The sequence below is a fragment of the Populus nigra genome, chromosome 2, assembly GCF_951802175.1.
Source record: "Populus nigra chromosome 2, ddPopNigr1.1, whole genome shotgun sequence".
Lineage (NCBI taxonomy): Eukaryota > Viridiplantae > Streptophyta > Magnoliopsida > Malpighiales > Salicaceae > Populus > Populus nigra.
The window spans coordinates 41953352-41971106 of record NC_084853.1 but is presented as its reverse complement, the minus strand read 5'-3'; the positions used below and the strand labels follow the sequence as shown (position 1 = coordinate 41971106).

General features: G+C 34.2%; 1 protein-coding gene across 1 annotated transcript; it reads right to left on the bottom strand.

Annotated features, from left to right (window-relative positions):
* Positions 1–16452: 16452 nt before the first annotated feature.
* LOC133682989 (uncharacterized) lies at positions 16453–17058 on the bottom strand. The gene has a single exon (XM_062106512.1). The coding sequence runs from the start codon at positions 17056–17058 to the stop codon at positions 16453–16455; it is 606 nt and encodes a 201-aa protein (XP_061962496.1).
* Between the last annotated feature and the right edge of the window lie 697 nt (positions 17059–17755).

The window sequence follows — 17755 nt, the reverse complement described above, 5'->3', positions numbered from 1 at the left end:
TATATTTTATTTTATTTAGCTAGAAAAATAAAAAATATGTGCATGTGTAGAAATAAATTTATTTTATTTGTTTATTAATTGACGCCAGAGTCAGGAATAAAAATATTGATCCACATTTATTTTATAGCTACGTAATATTTATCAATGCCAGAGTTGGAATTATTCGTAGTTGAATATTCACTGGCGCCAGAGTCAAGAATATTGCAAGTAAACTATCAGAGCATAAACCAATAAATATTTAGCAATTTAAGACAAAATCAGCAATGCAGTCTGCCTCAGGCAGAACGTTTAAGGGGTGATAATATCTTCCCTTTTACGTAACCAATCCCGTACCATGGAATCTCTGTTGACCAGTTAGGGTTCCTAGTGACCATAATACTAGGTGGCGACTCCTTAAACAAGACATTTTTCCTCTAAAAGAACCAGATGCCAGAAATCTGTTCTTTTTCCATAATCAAAGATTATTTTTTTTGTGGGTCGTCGTGATGTCGGGTGCGATAGCATATATGTTAGGTTCCTTTTTTATATCTCTTTTTATTTTGAACTTATTATAAGAATTGTTTTTTTTAAAAAAAAAAACCTCTTGAAAGTTCTAAAGTGATGGTGTTTGATACATGAAGTTTTTTAAAAATAAATACATTAAAAGTAATAATTAATAATTAATAATTAATTTATTTTTGTTTTATTTAAATTGTTTTTACATACTTTTTTTTTATTGAGTCCTCCTATTGGAATTCCGTAAATGACCATAATTATAGTACTTGCATGAGGTGTAAATTAAAGCTGGAGCTATAGGTCAGGCAGGTCAATTTATGGGTTGACAAGTCATATGGATCATCAGGTTAATCTTATTTTTTTAATAAAAAATATTATTTTAATTTTTTAATAAAAAAATATTATTTTAATAAAATAAAAATCCAATTCAAATTAAACTCAATTTAAATTATATTTTAAACCAGCAAGTTATCAAGTTAACTTATCATCTTCAAGGTACCGTCTATGATGTTTTTTTAAACCCACTGCATTATAGGTATGCAAACATTGCAAAATGCTTTTAAAATCTACACTTGAAAAAAAATCACAAATTAGTAGGAAGAAGGCAACACTGGGATGAACCCAGAGTAGTGAATATCATAGATATAAAAGAGATAAAGAGGCCTCATGTTCTGGAATTTGACGATGATATCGGATTAAATGACAATATTTGTAATGATTTGTCTCTTTATCATAGATATTCATTTGGTAGTGTTGATTTACACTGGTAGTGTTGATTTATACATTGGATAGACTTTCAGCACTAAGAATGATTTAATGAATGCAATGAAATGATGACACGTTACAAATTACACATTTAATTGAATATCAAGTTCAATATTTAACAATAATTTTTGTGCAATTACAATATGTTCCAGCACCAGAATGTCAGGTTACTTACATGGAGTACCATAAAATGTCAGATTCTTTTGAGATAGCAACGTTAAAAAGTGCTTAACATGTACCACCATATTTATGCACAAAGACCACCATCAACTTAATTATGAGAGGTGTAACTCAACTGGTCAGGTTTTGGGTTTGCTCCCCAGATGTTACCAGTTCGAGTCCCACAAACCTCAGGGTTACTGGAGACTTATATGGTCGTTAACTTCAGGGCCCGTGAGATTAGTCGAGGTACACACAAGCTGGCTCGAACACTCGTATTAATCTAAAAAAAACCACCATCAACTTGATTCAAAATTTGTTGCATTAGTAATTTTAACTCTTATTAGTGCTAACATTTTTTATACAGTAAAGAGCATACAATAAGAAATAAAATTGCAATATAAGTTTAAAATTCCATACAATAAGGCATGAGCTGTAAAACAGAAGGTGTTCGAGCAACTTTTTAACACACATGAGGAATCATTTGAAATATTAACTAGAATATTATTGGTATTTCAAGAATCAAATCCCAGCACAGTTGTTGAATAGGATCACAATGGGTTGTTTCATAGTGAAACTATTGTTTTTAGAATATTACTATAAGTATTTGATCTAGTAATTGAACGGTTCAAGTTTTGTAATTTAATTATGAATGTGGATGACAACAATTTTTGTGAAAGGTTTTTAGTTCTGAGATTTTATTTTCTAATTTTTTTGGTATTTTATTATATTTTTATAATTGTTTTGGACTTGTAAGGCTGAGTTTTTAACATTGTCTTCCGTAATAGTATTACGAACATTTAAATTTATTTTGGATAAATAGGTAGAATTTAAAATTATAAATTTACAAACATATGATTATCATTGATAACAAGTTGTTTATAATTGTAAAGTAGGCATTTATAGGTTAATAAACACGATGGCATTTACAAGTTAATGAAGGTAGCGTATTGTTATGTTGCTTCGTTGTCAGGTTCAATTAATTTTATAAAAAACAAGGAAAAAAAATATTATGACAATGTAAATAAATTTAAATTCTATTTTTTTATGTTTTTTGAAACCTAATAATATCCCTCCCATGTTTGTTCTTTGTGTTTTAGGGATTATTTATGTTTTGGGAGTTTGAATTTAGGGTTAGTATTTAGGGATTAAGAGTTTGTATTTAGGATAAGTGTTTAGGACTTGGGGTTTGGATTTTAGAATTAAAATTTTTATGGATAGAGATTAGGAGTTTGAGATTTGGATTAGGGATTATAGGTTTGGGATTTGAGATTATAAGTTTGGGGTTGTCACACCCCAACATATACATAAATAGAACCTACAAATCCTATAATCAACATAAAACATGTTCTAACTATGATTTAAGTGAAATTGAATAAAATCATGGATAGTAAACCAGAATTTAACAATTACCAAAGATTTCAAAGTATTGACACTTACAATTGCAAATTAAATTGAGATAAATAATATCAAAGATCCAGTTTCAAGCAAGACTTTGCATCTTCTAGTTTTTCAATTTTGACTTTAATCATTATATTGAATTAATCTAACAATTCATATGATAGAAAAACATTGATTACTAAGTTCACAATAAGGAGGGATCATGAATGTGCATTAAAAACTTCACAATATTCTTATTGGAACCAAAAGTACACCAATATGCAATATTATCATAACATAATCATTATAGAATTAAAACATACTTGGAACTTGGGTTGTAATAGTCTCTTGAATTAAAACATGGTTTCTCACCTTATAGTCACAGGTGGTATATTAAATATTGGCCAGTTACATGCATTTTTATGATGTCAGGGGATCCATCATACTTTGCAATTGAAGATGAAGATCAAGGTGCGGGCTAAGAGCATAGGATTTAAAATCTACTAAGAATAGTCTATCACGACATGTCATCCCATTTAAACTGGAATGAATATTTTTATTTGTTAGTCTATTAGTTTAATTTATGACCTGACACTTTATTTTCTTCCCGTCTTCCTCAATTTTCTTTTTTTTTTTGCAACAAACAACTATCCCCTCCCTCCTCAATCTCAACACAATTTAACTTTCCATAATAATTCCAGTCATTATAACATTTGATTTCTTGGCATTCTTATTTTAATTCAAATTTTACTGAAGATTGTCTAAATCTTCGCTTAAAGTTTACTGGGCTAGGCCTTTGGATAATTTTCGTAAGAGTAAATTTATCTGTTGTTCCTGTGCATCGAGTTCGATTATATCACAGTCCTCAACTCTTTTTTATTGTTATCTCGTTCAAACGTCTTTACAGGATGATTGTCGTGGCAATGTAAAGACTACAAATCACAATAAAACTAACAGGGTGTTGTAAGATGCGAGGTCACTTTTCACTTTTTGAAAAAGTCACAAGTGTACCAGAAATGGTTTTTCACCTTCAATCAAGAACATGACAACAGCTCCTTTCGTTAGGGTAGTTTTAGAGAGAGAGAGAGAGAGCAACGCTCGTACGTCCTCATGGTTACCTTCAATTTTACTTGAAATATCCTTGGTTAAAAAATAAAAAAAAACCTTCAAGTTTATTAGAAGAAATAGAATGGCAATTAAGTTCTGAGCCCAGAAATGCTGATATCATGCTAAAAAAATCATTCAATCTACTCAATCTAAAAAGTTTAGTTATCAAACGATTAAAGTGTCATCATATAATTTTATGTTATTGTCTATCAAATTGAACAAAGGATGTCTGGGACCATGCATATATATTTGTTTTTACGTCAAAAGATGCCAAAAAGCATCTAGAAAGCCGGTGAGGTCTGCAATGGCAAGCAATCTTGCTAAATTTCCATAACACTGTTATCTTGATTATAGCAAATATATATTCCAAAATTAATTGTCCATTTTGTCAAACGGTTTTGGAGTTTGCAATTATGTAGACTTAGCAGAGTCCCTCTATGCATGTGATTTGATTTTTGTCTCTCCCAGATTTTGATCTCTTGTAGGAAATACGGAGAACGTGATTTTCTGGAAGAACTCAAGGGAAAAGGGATAATTTACTCTTGAAAAACACTAATTAACATGAGCCTCGGTGCGGAAATAAGTAATAATTACAGGATCAACACTCCTTTGTTTTTACCTTTTACATTCTTTCACTTCCTAATAATCTCCACCCGTCTATGAACCTTTACAAGGACTATCAGTTTAAACACTAAGTTTCCCCTGTCAACAATTCAATCTTCTCTTAGCTTATTGGTTTCTGAAGGTGCTTTCACATGCATGGCGCATGGTAATATCCTTGAAACTCACCTTCATGACAAATCCTCTGTTTTCAGATTTAGATTTTGTTGGAAATCTAATGTAAACGATATCTTCAGACTTCATCCAATAGCTAAATCCTCTTTTTATGGTAATAGATAGACGCTTGCAGGGGAATCTGTTAGCTAGATTTGAAAAAACAGAACGGTAGGAGAAGCACGGACAATTTCTTCATCAATCTTTTAGTTTTTGTTATTATTATTGGAATAAGATGGGAAGTTTAATTACATAGAAAAATAGAGAATGGCGCAAAGACCATACAATCATCAAGGCCTACTTCTTTGAACAAGAACAATCAACACCCATTTTCTTGGAAAATCAGTCACTATCTTGGACTAAACACTAGCAGTAGAAACCAACTCATGCACGATCTGCAGGCCCATCTTCTTAGACTCCAATACTAGGAAAACGTTGTTTAAACATTCAATCGGTTAGCGTATCTCTCAGCATAGTTAATTAATCGAGGCTAGCTGCATAACAAATCTCTCGTGTTGAAAGGACAAGAAATATGACAAGTGAACTGAGACTTAAATATGATCATCCACTTTTCAACACGATAAATTTAGAATATTTGGTGGCATATCTTATTGTGATAATTAATCAATCACCAATGAATTCGCTGGTCTGTATTCAAGTCTGATTTTGTCATCGGTAGCTGGCTGGCTAGGAGTTAATTAACGGCATTAATATTGAAAGGGTGCCAAATTATAATACGGATATATTAAAATATGAATAAATAGAGATGTAAGTTCAAATTAATTATGTTAGGTTCTAATAATGCCTGAGAGGAGCTAAATCAATATGGTGGCACGGCACACATATATATGGATCATTTTCAACACTACTGTATGCTACGCTGTGCATATAACTAACTTTGCTGAACGACAAGAAGTAGGATCCCACCACGTGTCATTATTTTAAATATATACAATATAAAACGAAGTTGCTTGAATGCCACTTTGCTATCCTGGTCATGGTGAACTTGGCTATATATATATATATATATATATATATATATATATATATATATATATATATATATATATATATGAAGTCCTTGGAGAAAAATTCAAAGGAGTGATTGCAGCACAGAGAAATAAATGAAAAAATAGAAAATTGTCTTAAGTCAATTAATTTGGTTCTGAGGTTCTTATTAAACCACTTAATTGGTCTCTGTTAACGTATAATTAAGTTTAAATTCTATTAAGAAACATAATTTATAACTAATAATCCATACTCAATTTTATGTATTATTATCCTCTTATATATTTATTTATTCATTCGACGTGAGATTTAGTATCATGGGAAGTGCGTGCTTAAATTACACACCACAATATCGTCAATATTTTAGGAAAACGTCCTTATCCTTGTCCTGCTCGTAAGGAAAGAAGAAGAAGAAGAAGAACTAATGCAAGAAACCCTCGAGGCATGCAAGAAGAGTTCAAACATTAACTTGCTCTTGCTCTCAACCTCATGATCGAGTTGGTGGCCCCTCGTTGTTGGGGAATATGGCGCCAATATCGTGCACAAGCCAGTACAGTTTGCCAACGACAGATCGATTGTAGGCAGCATGGAAAGCAAAGAAGAATGTGAAACAGGAGCCATGGCCGTAATCTTGCATTCGTTTCCACAAGCCTGTTACATGTAGAAAGATATATGACCTACTATATATTCCCTCACTAGGTCATGACTCGCACGTTTAATTTTGTTTTTCTCTCTCTCATGGAATTCTAAATAATTTCCTTGATGCTGTTGCCCTGGTCAAACGTGTGACAATTACATGCATGCATTTAGTGGTTGCGGAGTTCGATGTCACAAAGCATATCAAATACTGACCCTATTTTCAAATCAAAAAACAGAAACAAACAATGGCTCTCACATCCGACTTAGACATTAATTGTACAGACAACCAAACAAAGAATCGTATTTATTGGTAGATTTGATGGAAACAACCTAGGAACTTCGGTTCTAAAACTACAATATGCGAAAATTTTATGCATAATTTTATGCGAAATCATCGATGAATTAAAATGTTGTCAGTAATATTTAACAATTTTTAAAAACTTTTAATTAAATTAAAAATTTTAATCAAATATTACAGATAAAATCACTTAAGTCCAGTAACTCAATTCGGCACCATCTTGCAAACAATTTGAAGAACTCTAAATAACACATGATGGAGTTGTCCTTAAATTATCTTGATAGTTTCGGCTGTGAACCCAAGCCCACATGAGAGTGTATTTAAAATCGTTTGAAAAAATATTTAAATTTGATTGAAACCAAAATAAAACTTCGGCTGTTGTTATGAATCACACACCAATTATTATTCAATTTTTTTCATGAAAAATGTAAATTTATTTTGGACTGTATTGATCAATTATGCCTAATAAATCTCTACCCGGTCAGATATTTAAACAGATCATCTGTATATATATAAATTTGTGATGGTGTATAACACAAAATTCTCTCACAGTCTTTCATTTAATTCAAATATAAACCATCTAGTAATTAGAGTAATGCTACATTTTAAAAATATGCTATCATAACACTAACCAAATCGTTTATCCTTGCCCAGCTTTCCTCTAGGACCCAACTAAATATTCTGTATTCATGATCAAGAGCAAGAAAATTCTTTTAGCTTAGCTTTGCTTGGACTCTAGCTAGATCTAATCTATTTCCATCTTCTTTGTAATGCAGCCACGTTCCAGAAGCGGCTTCATCATGCAAATGCTAACCGATGCAATCATTCATCATTTAGTTAGGAGAGGAGGAGGAGGAGGAGACGTTAATTGCTCACAATGAAACAACCAACGACATAATAATACTCCGTGTATGACTAATAGATGCTATAATTTTTGCTAGTGGGGCTTCCATGCAATGTATTTCAAACTAGGTGCTATGCATCACAATTTTAAAGGCCAAATTAGCTGCCTAACTTTGGAAAATTCAGGTTTTCAATTTATGGGGCAGTAGCCGGCTTATAAGAAGGAATCTGAAAGCAACTTTTTTTTCTTTTGCGCGCCATTCATAAAAGGCAAGAAAGCAACCTTTCAACCACGTTTCATTTACAAGATAAAAGAAAGAACAGTAAATAACAATTTACATGTTAATTCAGACATAAAATTAATAAGAAAGACACGTTAAAACTTTCAGTTAACAAGGGCTATGTAAAATCTTATATATATTAATCCTTAAAATGACCAATAAAACCATAGGAAAACTCACCAAGTTACAAGGCAAAGTATTTATAGAAAAAGAAAAAAAGTTGATATTTCGACTCTTGCAAGGGTCACTACCAGAAAATTATCAAATACAAATGAAAATACTGACGAAAAAAAACACTTCAATAAATTACGATGATATTTATCAACAGAATATTTCATAGCTATTTCTATTTGTATTCATTTCATCGGTGAATACCGAGAAAATTACAATTGAAAATGAAAGAATGAAGAAAAAAATAGTGTGTTATTATTATAGATGAAAATACCGAGAAAATATGTTTGTCGGTAATATTTAAGTTATAACCTTACAAACGACCTCTCCTCCTCCATCTATCAAGTATCTTTATTTTTTTAATTTAAAACATTCATTTAATTTCATGCAAATACTTGTTCAACTTAAATAAAAAAGTTAAAAACAAGATGCATGTTAAGACTTCAATATGCAAGGCTTTTATTGTTGAAGAGATCTTAACATTTATCTCGTATTATTTTGAACCTCACTTGAGAATAAGAATCAATTGCGTTTTACGACACGATGATAGTGGAGAAGTGCCTTCAAAAGAGAATTTGTCAATATTCTCTCATCTTGAACAACTTTTACAAAAAAAATACAATTAGAAAAGGATACTTGACAGAAACCAAATTCAAACATGCATATAATTATATGCTATTTAAATATAATGAATTGAGAGCTTTTATTCAACAAGTAAAACATTAATATGTTATACTTTTAAACATTTTTATCTTATACACATAAATCGATAGATTGAGAAATTTCTTGTGGGCAATAGTGTCAATTTTTACTATCTCAAAATTCATATATGACTAAATCTCAAGTTTTTCAATTACAAGATGAATAATTTGTCATGTGGTTCAGAACATATATCATATTTATCAATTGGAAAGGAATTTTAGTGGTACTTTGAACTATGTTTGGGTCCTGAAAAAAAAGTCTGTGCTATAACATGTATTTCGTTAATGGAAATGTCTTTCATATTAAAGAGTGTGGTCAGGGTATAAAGACCTATAACAATGAAATTTGTGTTAAGGGGTCAATTTCTAATGAGTTTGAAGTTGATTATTATGAGAAGTAACAATGTTTAAGAATAGCTGTAATTCACCCTATCATGTAGAGGTGATTGATTCTCATTATATATACAATGTACAGCAGTTAACAAATCCTATATAATAGGAAACAAATAAAACGTAGTCAATATATATCCTACAAGATATGTATATAATAACAAATCATCTATAATCAAGGAATATAATTAGATTCCTTATCACCCCCCTTCAAGCTGAGCATGGAAGAAGGAACCACGTGAAGCTTGTTGCGAAAAAGGAGGAACTGAGGTTTGGGGACTCCTTTTGTAAAAGAATCGGCAAGCTGAAGATGAGAGGGAACAAAGGCGACTTTTAAGGAACCATTGGCAATGAGTTCACGAACAAAATGATAGTCAATCGCAATATGCTTAGAGCGAGGCCGAGTGACAGGATTGACCGCCATAAATATAGCACTTTTGTTGTCGCATAGCAGCTTCGGAGGTGAAGGTAATCGTAGATGTAGATCACGAAGTAACTGAACAATCCAAGCGACTTCAGCAGTAGCGACAGCTAAGGAACGATATTCAGCTTCGGCACTGGAATGAGAAACAGTGGATTGTTTCTTGGAGCACCAGGAGAAAAGATTGGGACCCAAGAAAATAAGATAGCCGGTGGTAGACCGACGTGTATCAAGACAACCAGCCCAGTCAACATCAGAATAGGTAAGCAAATCACGGGAAGGATTGCGATGAAGTTGAAGACCATGATGAACCGTTCCTTTAACATAACGCAATATACGTTTGAGTGCGCGAAAGTGATCTTCTGTTGGAGCATGCATATATTGGCAAATTGAATTGACACTGAATGAGAGATTAGGGCGAGTAATTGTCAAATATTGCAAAGCACCAGCAAGAGACCGAAAAAGAGTGGGATTTGAAAATAACTTCCCTTCAGTGGATAGATGTTGGCCAACGACATAAGGAGTGGTAATGGGTTTGGCTTCAACCATGTCAGCACGGTGGAGAAGATCAAAAGCATACTTGGTCTGTCTGAGAAATAAACCGTGGGAGTTATGGTGGACTTCAACACCAAGAAAATAATGTAGAGACCCCAAATCTTTCATGGCAAATTCAGTGGACAGCCGTGTGATAAGAGTTTTGATCAAGCTGGGATTGCTACCAGTAAGCACCATATCATCTACATAGAGCAAGAGATAAATCGTTCCAGCAGTAGGGTGATGCACAAACAAAGAGGAATCTGCCTTGCTGGTAAGAAAACCAAGTTGCAGTAAAAGCGAGCTAAAGCGTTGGAACCAAGCACGAGGGGCTTGTTTGAGTCCATAAAGAGCACGCTTTAGTCGACATACATGGTGAGGAAACCGGGGATCTATGTAGCCAGGAAGTTAATCCATATATACCAGTTCAGAGAGATAACCATGAAGAAAGGCATTTTGAACATCTAATTGATGTAGAGGCCACCCAGAACCGACTGCAATGGATAGAATAATCTGAACAGTAGCAGGACGCACCACAGGACTAAACGTGTCTTCAAAATCAAGGCCATGAATCTGTGAGAAACCCTTGGCCACAAGACGAGCCTTATGACGCTCAATGGATCCATCAGCACAGAGCTTGGTTTTAAAGATCCAGCGACAACCAACCACATTGTGACTTGCAGGACGCTGTACAAGATCCCATGTGTCATTGTTCTTCAAGGCTTGTATTTCAGCATCCATAGCCGAGAGCCATGCAGGGTGTTTGGTTGCAGATTTGAAACCCCGAGGCTCTTGAAGAGCTAGAAGAACCTGAAAAAATTGAGAAGAACCTGAAATGGTTAGCGCATGATAAGCCTTAGGTTTAAATATACCAGCTTTCCTTCTAGTAACCATGGGGTGAAGGTTAGTAGAGGTCGTCATTGGTGGAACAGGAACAGAAGGAGAGGGCTGACTAGAAGATGGGATGACAGATATAATAGGAGGCTGGGAACAGGAGGCTACAGGTTTATCACTGCATGGCAAACAAGTAGAAGTCGAAACAGGAGAAGACACCTATGGAGGTGGGGAGGCAGGAGACACAATATTATGAGAGTCCAAGAAATCAGAGAAAGTAATATAAGGTGTGGAATTATGATTTTGTTGAACATTATCACCTGTATAAGGAAATACAGTTTCATAAAATTGGACATGACGAGAGACATAAAGACGTTATGTTTTGCGGTCAAAACAACGAAAACCCTTGTGAAGGGGGCTATAACCTAAGAAGACACAAGGAGCAGATTTGGGAGATAATTTGTTAGGAGCATAATCTCGCAAATAAGGAAAGCATAAACATCCAAAAGTACGAAGCATGGTGTAGTCGGGGTATTTACCAAACAGAAGCTCGTAAGGAGTTTTGCTAGCAAGAGTTTGTGAGGGGAGTCGGTTGATGAGATAAACAGTTGTTGAGAAGGCCTCAACCCAAAGAGGTAATGGAACACATGCATGAAACATAAGAGTGAGTCCTGTTTCGGTAACATGTCGGTGTTTACGTTCAGCAATTCCATTTTGACTGGGTGTATAAGGACATGCAACACGCAATACAATACCACAAGATGTGAGGTGAGAGCAAAATTTATTATTGGTAAATTCAGTTCCACCATCACATTGGAAGGATTTAATTTTGGATGAAAATTGAGTTGCAATATACTGTTGAAAGTTGACAAATGTATCAAAAAAATCAGATTTATGTTTGAGTGGAAAAAACCAACTGAAACGAGTACAATCATCAACAAAAACTACATAATATCGAAAACCCGTAGTTGAACAAATAGGTGAAGGACCCCATAAATCACAGTTAAACGATCAAAAGGCAAATCACAACGAATATTATTAATTGAAAAGGTTATTAATTGAAAATGGTAGCCGATGGCTTTTGCCAAGGTTACATCCAACACATAAACTAGAATCCAAACCGATTAATTTATCACTACAGGAAATAAAACCTGACTTGGTGAGAGAGTCAATAGTACGAAAACTAGGATGACCTAGACGAGCATGCCACAAATGAGCAGAGACACGCAATTTATTGGAAGAAACTATGGAACCAAGGGCATCGTTCAAAAATCTCATGGCTTAAAGCTTTCGGGATTATATCTGCAAAAGAAGGTAACGGAGACTGGGAAAGCATTGTTGTTGAGAAGATTTTATATTCAGGACCCAAAGCTCTCAAGAACCAGTGAACTTTGTCCAGGTCATCGATGGGTCGACCAATTGCTGCCAATTGATCGCAGAGGCCTTTGAAAAGGCGAGAGAATTCAGCCACTGATTTGGAGCCTCGCTGCATCAGTTGGAGCTCGTCCTTGAGTTGCAGTTCACGAGTCTTTGATCTGTGGGAGAAGGAGGCTTCAAGAGCAGTCCAGGCCTCATGAGCATGTTTCAAACCAAGCACCTCACTCATAGATTCCTCCGTAAGGAAAGAATAGAGAAGACTTAATAGGGTCTAATCTGTGTTTAGCCAAGAAAAGTATGTTGGATTCACCTGAGTAGAGGCATCAGTACCAGTTATTTGTGGAGAAGGAACTGCGATACTACCATCCAGAAATTCAAGAAGATCATGGCTTGTTAACAACGGTATAAACTAATTTCTCCATAACAAATAATTTGAGGAGGTCAATTTGATGGTAAGCATATGCACCATCGTGTTCAGCGGAAGGGAAGGTGATAAGGACGGCGCAGCCATGATAAAGAGATAGAGCAAAAGAAAAACCTAAAGGAGCTCTGATACCATAACAATGTTTAAGAATAGCTGTAATTCACCCTATCATGCAGAGGTGATTGATTCTCATTATATATACAATGTACAGCAGTTAACAAATCCTATATAATAGGAAACAAATAAAACGTAGTCAATAAATATCCTACAAGATATGTATATAATAACAAATCATCTATAATCAAGGAATAGAATCAGATTCCTTATCAAGAAGTTAGAAAATGTGTTTGAACTGCAATATTATAGCGAGCTTGATAAAGTTTTTTATTCAAATGTTATTGGTATGATATCAACGTTAGAGGAATCAAAGTAGATATTCATTATAGTTTGGTTAAAATTAATACAAAGACTAGACTTCACAATATCGACAATGTCTTTGTTTTTATAAAACAATGTCAATAAAATTATTATACATACACTATTTCTTTTAAAAACAATCATTGAATTGAATGATTGAATGATTATTCACAGTGAAAGAATAATGTATGATTGACCATTATGCATCATATCCCATGAATATATAATTGACCCTTCCATGTAATTGGCCAATTTATACAATCAAGTTAATTCAGTATGGTGCGCTAGAAAAGAGTAATGTTTTATACATCTCTGCTCATCCTTTTATTGCGGAAAATAAATCAATCAACGATTGGCTTGTTAGACTACCACATGAAAAATATGAACCTCACCAAAATAATGTGCTGCATATATAATAATTAACGTCTGCCAACATGATGGAATCACATAAAATCAACTCCAAAATTACTTTTCCCCACCTCCTCCTTTATTCGCTTTATACAAGTCAAACTTGTATGCCAAATTAAACGCTGGTTTGAGTTCACAGTAATAATTTGAGACCTTAGAGCAAAGTTTTAAGACCCGGCCCGGTCTAAGGCCCGGGTTCCGGGTTTTGGCCGGGTCACCGGGTTTGACCGGGCCGGCCGGGTCAATCTTTTTTTAAAAAAAAATCAAAACGACGTCGTTTTAGTAAAAAAAAAAACAAAAGTCAACGGGTTTGTCACCGGGTCTTGACCGGGTCTTGCCGGGTCAGCCGGGTCACCGGGTCGACCCGCCGGGTCAGCCGGGTCACACCGGGTTTTTCCTTCCCCCGTTTTTTCATCAACCCGGCCCGGTTCCGGCCCCGGGTCGGCCAGGTCCCGGGTTGACCCGCCGGGCCGGGCCGGGTTTCAAAACTATGGTTTCAAGTGTTTGGAATACTGATCTCTTTATATTATTCGAGCTTGTTATTAATCTTGGTACTCTCAATGCTTATCAATGGAGCAAAGATAGATTGTTTGAAGTAAGGGACATCGATCACATGTTTGATAAATTGCCAAACCTAAAGCCTTTGAAGGTTGGGTTTCGATGGATTTAACCTACTAATTAAAGATGATGAGTAAGCGGGAGGATGACTTTAAATTGATTTCCTTACGAGGTCCCAATGCAAGAACATGAAACATAGTCTTTGAATAAACATCTATATATGTTTGTGGGGTGCTTTTATACTTGTTGTTTAAGACTTTAAGTGAGTTGATGGAATTGCTCTGAATATAATAAGAGAATCTTATTGTTGCATTCTTCGGATGGTACTGGTCATTTTCATGTATCATGCCTCTGCTTCTATAGAAATGAAATTGGGGGTTGGGGTTTAACTAAAAGACAGGAGCTATTCAGCAACAATAATATATATATATATATATATATATATATATATATATATATATATATATATATAACCCTTAACTTATGAGAGTGCAATTGTAAACGGGTTGTTAATTGTTGGTTTCAATATCCAGGCAGTGTGTGGTAGTTGAAATTTAAAAAACAAAAAGTTTAGATGGTTTTGATATATTAATATTAAAAATAATTTTTAAAAATTAAAAAGAAATATTATTTTAATTTAATTTAAAAAAAAAATACTTTAAACTTCAATCATTACCTTTTAAAAAATATTTTAGAGTTATAAATGGGCTACTGTCTAATTGACATCTGATGAGATATAAAAAAACTTGCGAGTGTTTTTTTTTTTTCCTTTCAATTTTTTCGTGGTGAAAGGCTGCGCGTGGTTTCAGATGAATAATCTGTGGCCGGCCTCAAACACAATTTGAAAATTTTCAACTTTTCAAGTTCATGTTCAAGCCTGACAGTCTCCTCGTGATCATAATTTAATGATCTATGAATATGAAATATTGCTATAGATTCTTGAAAAAAATCCCTCTTTTTGGTACGAAGAACACCTTTAAACCCTTGAATGTGTTAAAAATCAATTATACATGCCCGTTTAATTTATGTTAATCACACCTAATATGGTTAAATTGTAGTCCAGTCGACCCAAATCAATAACGCTGCAGTTCAGAGCCCTCTTATGGGCCATGATGCCTCTTGAGCAACAATGACTAGACTGTTTTGGGCTCGGCCCCTGCCACTACCCCAAAAAAACAAAACAATGACTTCCCCTTTCTGACAATTACAAAAAAAACCTAAAACTAAAATATTTGGGGTTTTTTTTACTGTGCGCACACTGGATCATGTTTTTTATTTTAGTTCTTGTAGTTTTTAAATTCTATGTTTTATTCGTAAGAATTTATTTTTACTATATTTTAATCTATCATGATTAAGAGAGAAAAAAAGAGATGTCAAAGAGGGAGAAGAAAGAGAAAACTTTCAACCAATCATATTTCACTCAATCTTTTAATCGTTAAGTTCATCTTGAAGCGGAAAATTCAATAAAAATGGTATGAACCTCAAATCATGCCAAAACAATATATCGAAGACCAAACTGTATTATTTGATTTGATTTTGGATTTTTAAATTAGTTAGGGTGTGTTTTGAATTTTTCATTTTGAAATCCACCCTAGGTTTTTTTTTTTTTTGCACCCCTTTTTTATGAAATCATCGCTTCTGGATTTTAAATCCAACAATCTTGTTTTCTATTGAAAGTAAGTTGAGAGTATTTGATCCAGAATACTTCTCGTTCGATTGAAATTAATATGGGTTTGACAAAATTCGTTCATGTAAGAACACAGATTCCTGTTTTTTTATATATATAATATGAAATAATTCCTATGGGGATCGTATGGTTTAAACTTCCTTTTTATAACACAAATATTTAAGTCACCATAAATCATATTATAAGAACATAAGTTCTAGATCCTTTATATATAATTTCTAAAGGGCCTATGTGATTTAATCCTCCTTTCTAAAATTGAAAAAAAAAATAGTTTTCTTTGTAATGAAATAAACAAAATATATATTTATGAAATGATAAGAAAAAAATACACTGTTTTTACTTCTAGGATCTAATCCAAGTGATTTTCATATCAAGACTTCTAGATATATATTTTTCTTTTCCAGTAAAAAAAATGCAGAAGCTGCATTATCATCATCATCATTATTTACTTCTTGAGATGATGATGATGATTATACGGCACCAGAAGTTGTTGGGTAACTAAAATAACAAGGTAATTATGCGGTGTGCCAAAATTTTATTCTTCTCCATCCTTTCTTTTTTATTCCCGACCTTACCAGCTTAACAAAATTATTCACTCCATAACTCCAATTAAAATATATTTAAAAAAAATAATAATAATAATAATTAAAGAGAAACATCGTGGAAGCCTACATGTATTCCTACACCATGAATAGTGCAATCTAAAGAGTAAAATGTAAAAATTACATTAAAAAAAAAAAAAAAGAGTAAAGCAATCTCTCCATGTATTTATATGCACGAATTAAATATCCCTACTAAATTTCTGATCCGACGATCCTTTCCGGCTACTAGATAAACTTGATTGATCCGAGTTAGCCAGTGAAGAAGAGACCCCATTTCCACACTTAGCAACAGTCCTCACACTCTCTATCAACTCCTCAGTTCGTGTCTCTTGTGCCAGTATCTCTGCCAACTGCTCGGGGCATATCACTAGCTTAACCTTCCAAACCCCTGTGCTATTATACCTTGGAAACACCTCAGCTTCCGTAGATGATCGCTTCAACATCCTCTGATTATCAAACGACATCCGATAAGGCGTAAGTTTGGATGATGAAGTAGAGGAAGACAAAGAATTTATGCTGTTGTTGTTGTTTGTATTGTTCAATGAGGTAGTGCTGGTGTTTATAGGGAGAAGGTAGTAGGGTTGGCCGCCGTGGAGTTCTTCATTGTGGAAGAGAGGTTGAGAGAAGAGGTCACGGCTACGGTAGATGGCGTGGCCAGGAAACTCGTTGGTTATGCACTCTGCCGTGATGGGTGAGTACAACTCCATGATACCACCATTTGTTGTCACAACTTTTATCATTTCTTCTACTTCTAAGCTAAATCCTTTGAACACGCAATTCCCCATGTATCTATATGTGAGAGATTATTTATCAATCTTGCTGTTGTTGATAATGGTGACGATGCAGGAGGAGGAGGAGGAGGAAAGAGAAGACTATGATATGGGCATATATTGGATTAATTATGAGTTGGTAATTAAGGAGTTTCTTGAGGGTTTCTTCTCCTGGGCCATGTTTAGCCGACACAAGTATCCTTTGCTTGGTCTGAGCAAATCACCATTCTTAATTTTTGATCTCTATATCATGATGGCCCCACGTTTCCTGATCATGAAGGTTTTGTTCTGGTGCTTTGAGGATCAAGTATCATCCTTGGTTGTTAAATAATGTAGGAAGAAGAACGTACAGGATCCGAAGGTCAAAATACTTGAGAGTTTGACTATCATAGTGGAGGGTCGATCTTGATCATCATATACACGGTTCAAGGTCAATGACCGCATCAATGTGTCCATGCTTTTTATTAGACTTGCACATAGCTTTTACCTTGTGGAGCCCAGATTTAAGCCATGAAAAGAAGAGAGGACTTGTAAATTTAGGAATGGGGTCGGAGGTTTGTCCTGCTCGTAAAGTTTTTTTGTGGATATGTTTGGTATAATTAGCCATCCACCGTGGAACAACCAGCAGTTTCTGTCTTCACGGCGAGTCGTACTTGAGAGAATAGGTCAAAGATAAGACGGAGTTTGCTAGGAGAATCTGATTAATAAATCT